Source organism: Aquarana catesbeiana, linkage group LG02 (assembly GCF_042186555.1).
Source record: "Aquarana catesbeiana isolate 2022-GZ linkage group LG02, ASM4218655v1, whole genome shotgun sequence".
NCBI lineage: Eukaryota > Metazoa > Chordata > Amphibia > Anura > Ranidae > Aquarana > Aquarana catesbeiana.
Genome location: NC_133325.1, coordinates 681,939,965 through 681,955,129, shown reverse-complemented (window position 1 = coordinate 681,955,129; position 15,165 = coordinate 681,939,965). Strand labels below are relative to the sequence as shown.

General features: G+C 42.1%; 1 protein-coding gene across 1 annotated transcript in view; it reads left to right on the top strand.

The window, feature by feature from the left end:
* Nucleotides 1-15,165, top strand: part of PITPNM3 (PITPNM family member 3) — a 1,020,867-nt gene that overhangs the window by 963,740 nt on the left and 41,962 nt on the right. The window contains exon 10 of the mRNA XM_073616741.1: nt 8,965-9,135. Within this exon, the coding sequence (XP_073472842.1) occupies nt 8,965-9,135 (171 nt within the window). The remainder of the gene's footprint in view (nt 1-8,964; nt 9,136-15,165) is intronic.

The following is a 15,165-nucleotide window of genomic DNA, read 5'->3' as shown; positions in this document are numbered from 1 at the left end:
ATATCTAATCTATGACGTTTGGCCTTCTAGTATATTTTCAAGTGGAGGTGCCCATTGTTGCGTGTTATTTAAATGAATAAAAAACTTATGCATCATGTTCTGCATGGCTTCAGTAATCCTACATAGCTATTAGGCAATGAGAAAGAAAGAAAGACCGATAAATAAAGGCATATATATTAATGCATAGATACAGAATAAAGGCCAGAAACATAAAAAAAATATTAAGGAGCATTCATAACATCTAAAGGGAAACAAAACTGAATTCATTCAAATTTTTGTTCCCCAGTGGGGATCCATGGTAGAATGTATACATCAGAGAATGAATACTGATGTTTAAAAAAAAAGCTTTTTAATATTACAAGATAATATAAAAGAGTAGCATGAAAGCAAACAGTGCAAAGTGCAGTGCTTTGAATAATAAATACTCTTTGTCACGCACTATACAATGGTGCAGTTCTTTGCCTTTTTTCTTTTATGTTTTGTACCTCTACTGTATTTAATTGAATATAAAGAAGCATGGTCTACGACGTAAAACAGCCTGCTTATATCTGAACAGACAATGACAAAAAAATAACTTTTTATGGGAAAAAAAATGACAAATTCAACAGATATGCGCATTGAATACATATTGTATATTTTTTCTCACAAAAATTAAAGGCAAAGAATGATACACAACACACACACACATGGGGCAGCACAGTGGTGTAGTGTTTAGCACTCTCACCTAGCACTAAAAAGGGTCATTGGTTCGAATCCCAACCATGACACTATCTGCCTGGAGTTTGCATGTTCTCCCTGTGCCTGCGTGGGTTTCCTCCGGGTACTCCGGTTTCCTCCCACACTCCAAAGACATGCTGGTAGGTTAATTGGCTTCTGTTCAAAATTGGCCCAGTATATGAATGTGAGTTGGGGACCTTGGATTGTGGGCTCCTTGAGGGTAGGGACCGATGTGGGTGTACAATGTATGTGCGGAGTGCTGCGTGAATTGGCAGCGCTATATGGGTACCTTAAATAAAAAAAAAAAAAATAGGGATGATTATAGGCACTCAAGTTGAACTGGATGGACTGTTGTCTTTATTCAACCTTACTAACTATGTAACTATATATACTATATACAGTGGGGACGGAAAGTATTTAGACCCCCTTAAATTTTTCACTCTTTGTTATATTGCAGCCATTTGCTGAAATCATTTCAGTTCATTTTTTTTCCTCATTAATGTACACACAGCACCCCATATTGACAGAAAAACACAGAATTGTTGAAATTTTTGCAGATTTATTAAAAAGAAAAACTGAAATATCACATGGTCCTCAGTATTCAGACCCTTTGCTCAGTATTTAGTAGAAGCACCCTTTTGATCTAATACAGCCATGAGTCTTTTTGGGAAAGATACAACAAGTTTTTTACACCTGGATTTGGGGATCCTCTGCCGTTCCTCCTTGCAGGTCCTCTCCAGTTCTGTCAGGTTGGATGGTAAATGTTGGTGGACAGCCATTTTTAGGTCTCTCCAGAGATGCTCAATTGGGTTTAAGTCAGGGCTCTGGCTGGGCCATTCAAGAACAGTCATGGAGTTGTTGTGAAGCCACTCCTTCGTTATTTTAGCTGTGTGCTTAGGGTCATTGTCTTGTTGAAGGTAAACCTTTGGCCCAGTCTGAGGTCCTGAGCATTCTGGAGAAGGTTTTCGTCTAGGATATCCCTGTACTTGGCCGCATTCATCTTTCCCTCGATTGCAACCTGTCGTCCTGTCCCTGCAGCTGAAAAACACCCCCACAGCATGCTGCTGCCACCACCATGCTTCACTGTTGGGACTGTAATGGACAGGTGATGAGCAGTGCCTGGTTTTCTCCACACATACCGCTTAGAATTAAGGCCAAAAAGTTCTATCTTGGTCTCATCAGACCAAATAATTTTATTTCTCACCATCTTGGAGTCCTTCAGGTGTTTTTTTAGCAAACTCCATGCAGGCTTTCATGTGTCTTGCACTGAGGAGAGGCTTCCGTTGGGCCACTCTGCCATAAAGCCCCGACTGGTGGAGGGCTGCAGTGATGGTTGACTTTCTACAACTTTCTCCCATCTCCCGACTACATCTCTGGAGCTCAGTCACAGTGATCTTTGGGTTCTTCTTTACCTCTCTCACCAAGGCTCTTCTCCCCCGATAGCTCAGTTTGGCCGGAGAGCCAGCTCTAGGAAGGGTTCTGGTCGTCCCAAACGTCTTCCATTTAAGGATTATGGAGGCCACTGTGCTCTTAGTAACCTTAAGTGCAGCAGACATTTTTTGTAACCTTGGCCAGATCTGTGCCTTGCCACAATTCTGTCTCTGAGCTCTTCAGGCAGTTCCTTTGACCTCATGATTCTCATTTGCTCTGACATGCACTATGAGCTGTAAGGTCTTATATAGACAGGTGTGTGGCTTTCCTAATCAAATCCAATCAGTATAATCAAACACAGCTGGACTCAAATGAAGGTGTAGAACCATCTCAAGGATGATCAGAAGAAATGGACTGCACCTGAGCTAAATATATGAGTGTCACAGCAAAGGGTCTGAATACTTAGGACCATGTGATATTTCAGTTTTTCTTTTTTAATAAATCTGCTAAAATGTCAACAATTCTGTGTTTTTCTGTCAATATGGGGTGCTGTGTGTACATTAATCAGGAAAAAAAATTAAGTTAAATGATTTTAGCAAATGGCTGCAATATAACAAAGAGTAACAAATTTAAGGGGGCCTGAATACTTTCCGTCCCCACTGTATATATATATATATATATATATATATATATATATATATATATATATATCCAACGACCAGGTCGTTAAACGAGGAGCCACAAGTAATCAATATTTTAAGCATTCTTAACTACTATACTGTACTGTATTGTGGCAACAAAGGTCTAAAACACAAAACTCCAACTCAATAACATTGTTTTAAGTTGCATAAATACAGAACACAAATGAAAATTCTGTACTGTACAATACAATGATGTATAGCGGGCCGTTAGGGTGGGGAGAGCTGGTCGTAAGTCTGGTCGTTAAACAGGTAAGTCGTTAAACGAGGAGTATCTGTGTGTGTGTGTGTTTGTGTGTATATATATATATATATATATATATATAAAAACATTTTATTTTATTCATTGTTATCTGTTATTATTCATTTTAATTTTATTTTGGATATATTTAGGTAATAAAATACTGAAGATCTGGTCTGTGTGTTTGTGTGTGTGTGTATGTATGTACAGCCATTGCCAAAAGTTTTGAGAATGACATAAATATTAATTTGACAATTCTGCTCCATCAGTCTTTATGATGGCAATTTGCATATACTCCAGAGTGATCAGCTGAATTGCAATTAATTGCAAAGTCCCTTTTTGCCATGAAAATGAACTTAAAGGTGTTGTAAAGGCAGAAGGTTTATTATCTTAATGCATTCTATACATTAAGATAAAAAACCTTCTGTGTGTAGCAGCTGTCCCAGCACCCCCTAATCACTTACCTGAGCCCATCTCTCTCCAGCGATGTCCAGGGACTCTCCTCCTGATTGGCTGAGACACAGCAGCGGCGCCAATGGCTCCCGAAGCTGTCAATCAAAGCCAGTTAACCAATCAGGGGAGAGGGGGCGCGGGTCCGGGTCAAGGCTCCGTGTCTGAATGAACACACGGAGCTGTGACTTGGCTTGGGTGCTCCCATAGAAAGCTGCTGGCTGTGGGGGCACTCTTCAAGAGGGAGGGCACTGCATTTGAGAAGAAGGCTTCAGGGCACCTAAGAAAGTCCAGCAAGTGCCAAGACCATCTCTTACAGTTGATACAGCTGAGGGGCGCCACCAGTGCAGAGCTTGCTCAGAAATGGCAGTAGGCAGGTGTGAGTGCATCTGCACGCACAACAAGGCCAAGACTTTTGGAGGATCGTCTGGTGTCAAGAAGGGCAACAAAGAAGCCAATTGTCTCCAGGAAAAACATCAGGGGACAGACATATTCTATTCTGCAAAAGGTATAGGGACTGGACTGTTGAGGACTGGGGTAAAGTCATTTTCTCTGATGAACCCCCTTGCCGGTTGTTTGGGGCATCAGGGAAAAACCTTGTCCGGAGAAGAAAAGGTGAGTGCTACCACCAGTCCTGTGTCATGCCAAACGGTAAAGCATCCTGAGACCATTCATGTGTGGGGTTGCTTCTCAGCCAATGGAGTGGACTCACTCACAAAGAACACAGCCATTAATAAAGAATGGTACAAAAACATCCTCCGAGAGCAACTTCTCCCAACCATCCAAGAACAGTTTAGTGACGAACAATGCCTTTCCAGCATGATGGAGCACCTTGTCATAAGGCAAATGTGATAACTGACTGACTTGGGGAACAAAGCATCAAACTTTCGGGTCCATGGCCAGGAAACTCCCCAGAAATTAATCCCATTGAGAACCTGTGGTCAATCCTTAAGAGGCGGGTGAACAAATAAACCCCCCACAAAATTCTGACAAACTCCAAGCATTGATTATGCAAGAATGGGCTGCCATCAGTCAGGATGTGGCCCAGAAGTTGATTGACAGCATGTTAGGGCAAATTGCAGAGGTCTTGAAAAAGAAGGGTCAACACTGCAAATATTCACTCTTTTAAATTTGCTGTCTCCTCAAAATAAATCAACACACAGCCATTAATGCCTAAACCGCTGGCAACAAAAGTGAGTACACCCCTAATTGAAAATGTCCAAATTGGGCCCAAGTAGGGCTGGGGCTGCATGAGTGCTGCCGGCACTGGGGAGTTGCAGTTCATTGAGGGAACCATGAAAGCCAACATGTACTGTGACATACTGAAGCAGAGCATGATCTCCTCCCTTCAAAGACTGGGCCCCAGGGCAGTATTCCAACATAACGACCCCAAACACAGCTCCAAGATGACCACTGCCTTGCTAAACAAGCTGAGAGTAAAGGTGATGGACTGGCCAAGCATGTGTCCAGACCTAAACCCTATTAAGCTTCTGTGGGGCATCTTCAAATGGAAGGTGGAGGAGCGCAAGGTCTCTAAGGCCCCTTTCACACTGGGGCGGTGGGGGCGTCGGCGGTAAAACAGCGCTATTTTTAGCGCTGCTTTACCGTCGTTTTAGCGGCTGTATTCGGCCGCTAGTGGTGCGGTTTTAACCCCTGCTGGCGGCCGAAAAAGGGTTAAAACCGCTCGCAAAGCGCCGCTATAGCCACGGTACAGCCGCGCTGCCCCATTGATTTCAATGGGCAGGAGCGGTTTAAGAGCGGTGAATACACCGCTCCTTCACCGCTCCAAAGATGCTGTTTGCAGGAGTTTTTTTTCTCTCCTGCCAGCGCGTCACTTCAGTGTGAAAGCCCTCGGGCTTTCACACTGGAGAAACAGCAGCGGCAGTTTTAGGTCGGTTTGCAGGCGCTATTTTTAGCACAATAACGCCTACAAACCGCCCCAGTGTGAAAAGTCTCTAACATTCACCAGCTCCGTGATGTCGTCATGGAGGAGTGGAAGAGGAATCCAGTGGCAACCTGTGAAGCTCTGGTGAACTCCTTGCCTAAGATGGTTAAGGCAGTGCTGGAAAATAATGGTGGCCACACAAAATATTGACACTTTGGGCCCAATTTGGACACTTTCCCTTAGGGGTGTACTTCCTTTTGTTGCCAGTGGTTTAGACGTTAATGGATGTGTATTGAGTTATTTTGAGGAGACAGCAAATTTACATTGTTATACAAGCTGTATACTCACTAGTTTACATTGTAGCATTGTGAAGTGTCACAATGTGTCACAAAGTGTCATTTCTTCAGTGATGTCACATGAAAAGATATAATAAAATTTTTACAAAACTGTGAGGGGTGTACTCACTTTTGTGAGATACTGTATATATACAGTGCCTTGAAAAAGTATTCATACCCTTTGCAATTTTCCACATTTTGTCACGTTACAACCAAAAACATAAATGTATTCTATTAGGATTTTATGTGATAGACCAACACAAAGTGGCACATAATTGTGAAGTGGAAGGAAAATGATAAATGGTTTTCAACATTTTTGACAAATAAATATGTGAAAAGTATGGCATGCATTTGTGTGGCATTCACCTCCCAGCAGGAAGACAACCCTAAACATACAGCCAGAACTACAATGGATTGGTTTCAATCAAAGCATATTCATGTGTTAGAATTGCTCAGTCAAAGTCCAGACCTAAATCCAATTGAGAATCTGTGGCAAGACTTGACAATTGCTGTTCACAGACACTCTCCATCCAATCTGGCAGAGCTTGAGCTATTTTGCAAAGAACAATGGGTAAAAATGTCGCTCTCTAGATGTGCAAAGCTGGTAGAGACATCCCCAAAAAGACTTGCAGCTGTAATTGCAGCGAAAGGTGGTTCTACAAAGTATTGACTCAGGGTGGCTGAATACAAATGCACGCCACACTTTTCAGATATGTATTTGTAAAAAAAATTTAAAACTATTTATCATTTTCCTTGCACTTCACAATTATGTGCCACTTTGTGTTGGTCTATCATATAAAATCCCAATAAAATACATTTACGTTTTTGGTTGTAACATGACAAAATGTGGAAAGTTTCAAGGGGTATGAATATTTTTTTCGAGGCACTGTATACTGTATATAGTAAACATTCTGTTTTGGTCATTGGATGTACTTTTTATGTCATCTCCATAAGCGATTCAGCATTTGCAAAAAAATTATTTCAAAAGTCAGAATTTCCTACTTGCAGGAGCAGTGTTTTTCAGTATCAGAAAAACTATGACAGTCTAAGCCCAGGTTCACACTGACAGCGGGAATGAAATCATGCGAGTTCAGCTGGGCTCACACGATTTCATTCCTGCATGTCAGTCCCGACTTCAGGGGCAGTTTTAGAGACATCTGTGCGGGTTGCTGCACATATGTCAATGAAAATCACACCCCAAAGTCGCCAAAAGTAGTACATAAACTACTTTTGGGAATTGGTGCTCTGCCGCAAATTTGGCCTTGCACCGATTTGGACGGTGCCATTGCCGGCAATTGCCACAGATTTGGCATGCAATTTGACATGTCAAATCACATGCCAAATGCGAACCAGAGCTTAGGCTGTGTGTTTACATCTAAGCCGCATGCGGCTCGCAGCAGGAGTCCGGTACGTCCCTGTTCTCCGTTTCAGGGACGAATCCGGGATGAATTTTTGCCTGCATTCGACCCTGAAACAGAGCCAAAGACGCACAGGACCTCTGTGCAATGTGCTCTGCAGCCGCCCCGGAAATATATCTCTCTCCATAGAGAGCCGGTCGCAATCTCCTGTCATGCGAATTGGATGCGATCCAATTCGCACTAGTGTGAACCCAGCCTAAATTGCATCAATATGAGAGTTATACCACCGAACAGTTTCTTATATATCTTGGACACTACATTGACGAGGTCTTTCTGCTTGGGCTGTGTGCACATCTGCTGTGCATATTCATACTCATTACTGAGTATGAATCTAGGGGATCTGGAACATGCAAATGTGGTTGGGAACACCCAAAAGATCCATGTGGACAGAAACAGAATCCGTAATTATATCAGGGAGGATCTCACTGTTCAAGTATCCAAGGCATGTAACAAGCCAGGGGCCCTTCCACCTATAACCAAGGCTGGAGATAGAGAGGTGTAGGGGTGGGCTGCGCCTCCAGATTTCTATGTCCCCCCCAGGCTGCTCTGGACACTGTGGGGGAGTAATCACTCCTCCTCCTGACCATCTTTCTGCAGAGTCCCACACTGCACACAGAGCTTGGGAAAGCAGAATGGTCAAGAGGAGGTTGGCTTTACCCCGCACTAGACATGGTGCAGCACCAACAAAACCCCCCTTCCCCCCCAGCATGGATCCCCCCGTGGCTCCCTTACAGCTGCTGGCTTTTCCTCTCCCCTCTTGTCTGCCTCCAGTGCTGCAGGGGGGCTACAGAGGAACTTAACTTTTCCCTTAAAGTTCCCCCCCAGCTGTTCCAACCCCCCCCTTACTTCCCCATGACTGATCCCCCAGTGCCCCATCCCTGCAGTGTGCTGATTACCGTATTTACCTTCTCCCCCTCCCGCCGGCTACAGCTGCTCCTAGAGTGAGAGATCTGTGTCAGGATGAGGGGGTTTGGTAAACATGTCATGTTTACCAGCCACTTCATTAATTAACACAGTGAGTGACTGGTATTGATTGTTCTTGTGTTCATTCATCACTGACTAGTAAACACAGTTTACTATACATCAGTATGTGAATGAATAAGAGCCTCTCTGCAGAGGCTTCTATTCATTCATCTACAATGCAGCTGAGGCTATAGCGCAAGGGGAAAAAAAACATAGTAAGACCTCGTTCACATGGGACATACTACAGCATACACCCGTGAGGGGTTGTGTTTATCACGAAGCACAGATTTTCTATGCATCCCCACGCACACAGTTCCACAGAGGACACAGCTGCTGATCTGGATTTTACATTCATGTGGGTGTTGGTGCATGTCCCTGAATTTACACTAGCTGCATTCTGGGCTATGCATCGACACCCACACGGATATCATTTCGGGAGCAGTGACTGTGTCCATGCAGGCACTGCGTCCCAATTGACATGAATGGTATTGCCTGCACAGGGATACACAGAACACCTGTGCATCCCCATGTGTGTAAACATTGTCTGTACATGGCCTTACACCCATGTGAACAAAGCCTTAGTTTTATTTTACAGCATTTTTTGTAAGTGATGTTGTGTTTAATTGTGCTAATAATGATTTTAGTGTATTTTTTGTGAAAATATTGATTTGATAAACATTTGGGCATCTATTGTAGAGATTGGACTGGCCCCTTGACTTTTTTTTATTGCGCCTCCAGATTAGACAGGCTAGATCCAGCCCTGCCTAATAAAATAGATTAAAATAATAAAATATGGGCAAACTGGTGTTTTGATATTAAATATGCCAGAATATAGAAATTATGTGAATATATAAATAACCTTCTTTTAATTTTTTTATTTCTGCAGTGTGCCGGGCCCGTCCTGCTTGCGGCCAGGTGTACAGTTTTTTCCACTCTGCTGACCCCTCTGCCTCCAGATTGGAACCCTTGCTTGAAAAGGCATTCCACGTCCTGCCACCTTTCAATGTTCCTAGATATCAGAAGGATCCTCTAGGAGATGGCAAATCATATCTTTTAGGTAATGCACATCATTACAATAAAGTGATTAAAGGATTGACATCATTTAAAAATCTCCTTCAGATTACTTAGAGCCCTTTCACAAAGAGTACTTATTGTGACAACCAATTTGTCTTACCCATGGCATGCACCCTGTGGTTCAAGACTCCATATGAGGTTCTACAGAAATGTTGTAGTTTCCCTGGATTTTTGGAAGCAATATTTATCCAAAAGCATTATTCTGGGAGACAAACTTTAGGGTTCCCGATGTCCCGTCCCCCCCGCCCCCAGTGCACCATGACAATTCAGACAACAGGAAACCTGAAAAACGACTTGTTGCCAGCCAGTTAAATCCTGTACAAGTGCTGAGCCTGTGTTTGTAATGGAAGGGGGCATTCTTGATCCAATGTTTTTTTTTCTGGGCTCTCTTTACAAACTATGCATGATTCTATGTGCACATCCAGCTTTTACACTTCACATTGTTGGTTCACCTCTAGCAGTAGGTAGCAGATTTTAAAAATGGTTTTCAGCCATACAAACAGCCCGTGACAATATTAGTAAATTACAAGAACCCGTATCAGCTAATCAGAATTATCATTGGTTGTTATCAGTCACTATACTTTTCACATCCACAATTTAATTAAGTAAGCGTATATATTTCAATATACTGCCATTTCAGTGATTCTACATACTCTATTTCAAGATTGCTTAGATAAAATGTTCAAACTTTACTAGTATTCCTGTTGTGATAAATGTAAAAGAATCTCAGAATAATGATCACATGCAGAGTACCCCCTGTGTTATTATACACTAAGTGTACTCTATTGACCAAAAGACAATACATGCTGATTTTGTTGCATTACTTTACAAAATGACTATTATACAGGCTACAATGAGTCTTGCAATGTTTTTGTGGTATAATGTTGCACAATCACTGTCTATTATAACTGCTTTAGATGAGGTAGTGTTTAGAGTCCTTTATTGCTTTACAAAGCCTGCTATTCTTTGCCTTACATCATGCATGTGAATGAGGGCAGTCAACAGGCTGGGACCCTTTGGAGACAAACTGTATTTGCAGAAATTGTACGTATCTTTACTGATATGCATAGGAATTCAAACACACAAAGAAGTTGTCAAGCTCCTGGTAGACTTGTGGGTGTAGTAAATTGTTCACAAGGGCCAATATTGCACCATTCGTATTGTTCTTTGGCTTTAATGACATGGTTGATGAAGCTTAAAGTGGTAGTAAACTCTGTACTACCACTTGTACCTACAGGTAAGCCTATAATAAGGCTTACCTGTAGGTACTGTGAATATCTCCTCAACTTGTATAGTTTAGGAGATATTCAGAGTGCATGCAGCTGATGACATCATTGGCGCATTCACTCTGAAGGTCCCACTTACAGTGCCAGACCTTCAGAGCCCTTCCTGGAAACGGCGGCTCCTGCACGGGAGTGACGCCATCATGGCTCTGGCCAATCACATAGGGGACAGACAAGAGGAACGTGTCAACCCTCTAAGCGGTGACTTTACAACACTGGAGGACTTCGTTCCAAGGTAAGTATTTCATAATGTGCTAGTATGCGATGCAAGTATGTCTTGCAGTTTTGTTTTGTTTTACAACCGCTTTAATACAAGGAAATCAGCCTCCTGCAATTCCTACCATTGCTCCTGGAAGTCTTATTTCACTTGTGATGAAGCAAGGATGTTCAGAGGATTTTGTCTCACTTTCTGTCCCTGTGACAATTGGAAATTCTGAAAATTTTGGGTTGTCTTGGAAACAGGTATTGGTGATAAAACTTTAGTGGAGACACCTTTTTGCCATGATAACTCTTATGCCCTGTACACACGGTCGGACATTGATCAGACATTCCGACAACAAAATCCATGGATTTTTTCCGACGGATGTTGGCTCAAACTTGTCTTGCATACACACGGTCACACAAAGTTGTCGGAAAATCCGATCGTTCTGAACGCGGTGACGTAAAACACGTACGTCAGGACTATAAACGGGGGAGTAGCCAATAGCTTTCGTCTCTTAATTTATTCTGAGCATGCTTTTCACTTTGTGCGTCGGTTTTCTGTACACACAATTGGAATTTTGTTGTCGGAAAATTTTATAGCCTGCTCTCACACTTTGTGTGTCGGAAATTCCTATGGAAAATGTGTGATGGAGCCTACACACGGTCGGAATTTCCGACAACAAGGTCCTATCACACATTTTCCATCAGAAAATCCTATAGTGTGTACAGGGCATAACAGGAGTGAATTTCACTTCCATGGGGTAGATTTCCTCTCACTTCCTGTTGCCTCCCTCTGTAAGTATGAGTCGTATGTAAGTCAGATGTTTGTAACTTGGGGACTGCCTGTACATGGCAATTGAACTTTTTCCCTACATACGTTTGAGTAAGTCATTCAGTTTTTTTATAATATTATAGCTGATCACTTATAGGGCACTTGAGTGAAAACAAATAGCCAAGACATAGATACAGTGCCTTGCAAAAGTATTCACCTCCCTTGGCTTTTTACATATTTTGTTACATTACAGCCTTTAGTTCAATGGGTTTTTTTTTAATCTGAATTATATGTGATGGATCAGAACACAATAGTCCAAGTTGGTGAAGTAAAATTTGAAAAATATATACATGAAACTATTTTTCAGAAATAAAAAACTGATAATTGGCATGTGCGTATGTATTCACCCCCTTTGTTATGAAGCCCATAAAAAGCTCTGGTGCAAACAATTACCTTCAGAAGTCACATCATTAGTGAAATGATGTCCACCTGTGTGCAATCTAATTGTCACATGATCTGTCATTACATATACACACCTTTTTGAAAGGCCCCAGAGGCTGCAACACCTAAGCAAGAGGCACCACTAACCAAACACTGCCATGAAGACCAAGGAACTCGCCAAACAAGTAAGGCACAATGTTGTCGAGAAGCACAAGTCAGGGTTAGGTTTTAAAAAAATAGGATGACAATAAGCCATACGCTCCATAGAGTTGGGCTTTATGGCAGAGTGGCCAGAAGTAAGCCGATTTTAATTTGCGAAAGGCATATGGGAGACTCCCAAAATGTATGGAGGAAGGTGCTCTGGTCTGATGAGACTAAAATTGAACTTTTTGGCCATCAAAGAAAATACTATGTCTGGCGCAAACCCAACACATCACATCACCCAAATAACACTATCTCCACAGTGAAACAATTTTTGTGGGAGAATCATGCTGTGGGGGTGTTTTTCAGCAGTTGGGACTGGGAAACTGGTCAGAGTTGAAGGAAAGATGGATGGTGCTAAATTGGAAAGAAGAAAGAAATAGCTGCACATCCAGAACTTCCGATTGCCTTTTTTTTTTTTTCACAAAGATAGCACCAAAGACACCAAACTATGGTCACGTAGATGCGTTTCACACACACATCTTGTATGTGTGAAACGCGTCTACGTGACCACAGTTTGGTGTCTTTGGTGTTATCTTTGTTAAACAAAATAGAAGGCAATTGGAAGTTCTGGATGTGCAGCCATTTCTTTCTTCTTTCCAAGTTTCCCATGGAGGCGGGCTGGGGCTAGCACTCTGCAAGATGCTCCAATCAGCCTTATCTTTATACATCTGGAGCAGCGGTTCTTTTTCTTGGATGGTGCTAAATACAGAGTTCACCTTCCAGCAGGACAATGACCCCAAACACACTGCTAAAGCAACACTTGAGTGGTTTAAGGGGAAACATGTAAATGTGTTGGAATGTCCTAGTTAAAGCTCAGACCTGAATCCAATAGAAAATCTGTGGTCAGACTTAAAGATTGCTGTTCACAAGCGCAAACCATCCAACTTGAAGGAGCTGGAGCAGTTTTGCCAGGAGGAATGGGCAAAAATCCCAGTGGTAAGATGTGGCAAGCTCATAGAGACTTATCCAAAGCGACTTGGAGCTGTGATAGCCGCAAAAGGTGGTTTTACAAAGTATTGACTTTAGGGGAGTGAATAGTTATGCACATTGACTTTTTCTGTTATTTTATCCTATTTGTTGTTTGCTTCACAATTAAAAAAAAATCTTCAAAGTTGTGGGCATGCTATGTAAATTAAATGATGCAAATCTTTAAACAATCCATGTCAATTCCAGGTTGTGAGGCAACAAAACATGAAAAATGCCAAGGGGGGTCAATACTTTTGCAAGGCACTTGTATAATTTTATAAGGAGAGGAATAGGGGCTGCGCACCCCGGAACAAACAATATGGGAAGGTTCCCCCAAGTGGTTTTAAAGCAGCAATGTAAACAAATTCAAAAAGAATTGTAAAAGGGTTCTTTATTTAGAAAATTGTAGAATCAATAACATGTTGCAGTTAAAATATGAGCTCTGGTTATGGGATAACAATAACATTCCAAAGTGCAAAAATGCACACAGAAATTTACACAGCATCACATTTGTAGTGTCTGTTGTAATGATGCCCCGACGCATTTCGACCCATACAGTCACAGCCTTCTTCAGGGGAATGTTTTGCTCTAAAGAAATATATTTAACATCTCAAATATCAAAAGAGTAAATTTTACCTCAATTTCACACGCAAATATACTATTACTGATAGCATTACTAAATGCATGAAAGACTAGGAGGCATGGACAAAAATATTCTAATCTTTTGCTTTTTTCATTGCACATCCATATATACTCTTATTACTTATCTGTGAAAGCATATGAGTTCCACTTGATTATTCTGTATAGCGAAGTAAATATTTGATAGTCTTAATGATTTGCTCATGAGTCAAGACTCCAAAAAGAGTTACAGTACATTCTGCAGCTGTTCTGAAGGTAGGCAGGACAGCCTGCCATTCTGAAGTACAGCAGAAAGTGCTTTAGGGAATGAAAGGTACTATATAGCAATCAGAAATCCGATGCTGTGGTTTGTGCTATAAAGAACTATCACTTTATTTCTCTCACAAGACATGTTCGTACATGCATGAGCGAGTCATTTAAATTGAAATCCCATTTGTGCCAATGCCTTTCGAAGCAGTGTATAAAAGATCCTCTTATCTGTGACTTGGGCTAATGTATGACAAAGTTAGTTGCCTGTAATAAATGACAATGTCAGTACATTGTACTTCGAATGAACCTCTATTTTTTATAATCACAAAACCACTCAACAGTTTATTTGTTATATCATTCAGTCATGTTCCCTCTTCCCTTCTGTCAGGTCCAGATGATGGAAAATAATTCTGTGTGACAGGCATGTGAGCCATGCAACTGGCGTTTAGCTCTTCAACCTAAAACAACCTAGCTTCTTCAGATATGAAAAATTTTATTTAACGACGACCAGCCGCCATCATTATACTGCGACAAGGTGGCACGATCCTGTGAATCGGTGTAGATGTACATCGGCTCGGGAACTCGCTATTGTGGGCGCGCGTGTGCTCCCATTGGCCAGCGGGCCAATCAGTGGGTCCAGCGGACTCGATGCTCACCGGCCACCCGCATCATTCCCCGCAGTGACAGAACGAGGATATGCCTGTGTAAACAAGGCAGATCTCCGTCCTGACAGGGCATATCACACAGATCCCATCTTTCTGCTAAGCAGGAAGATGGATCTGTGTGTTTCCCCAGTCACACAGTCCCCCATACAGTTGGAAAACACCTGCAGGGAATACATTTAACCCCTTGATTGCCCCTGATGTTAACCCCTTCCCTGCCAGTGTCATTATTACAATAACAGTGCATATTTTTAGCACTGATTACTGTAATAATGTCACTGGTTCCCAAAAAAGTGTAAAAAATGTCAGGTGTCCGATGTGTCCGCCACAATGTCACAGTCCTGCTAAAAATCACTGATCACCGCTAGGGATGAGCCGAACACCCCCCGGTTCGGTTCGCACCAGAACCCGCGAACGGACCGAAAGTTCGCACGAACGTTAGAACCCCATTGACGTCTATGGGACTCGAACGTTCGAAATCAAAAGTGCTCATTTTAAAGGCTAATTTGCATGGTATTGTCCTAAAAAGGGTTTGGGGACCCGGGTCCTACCCCAGGGGACATGTATCAATGCAAAAAAAACTTTTAAAAACGGCC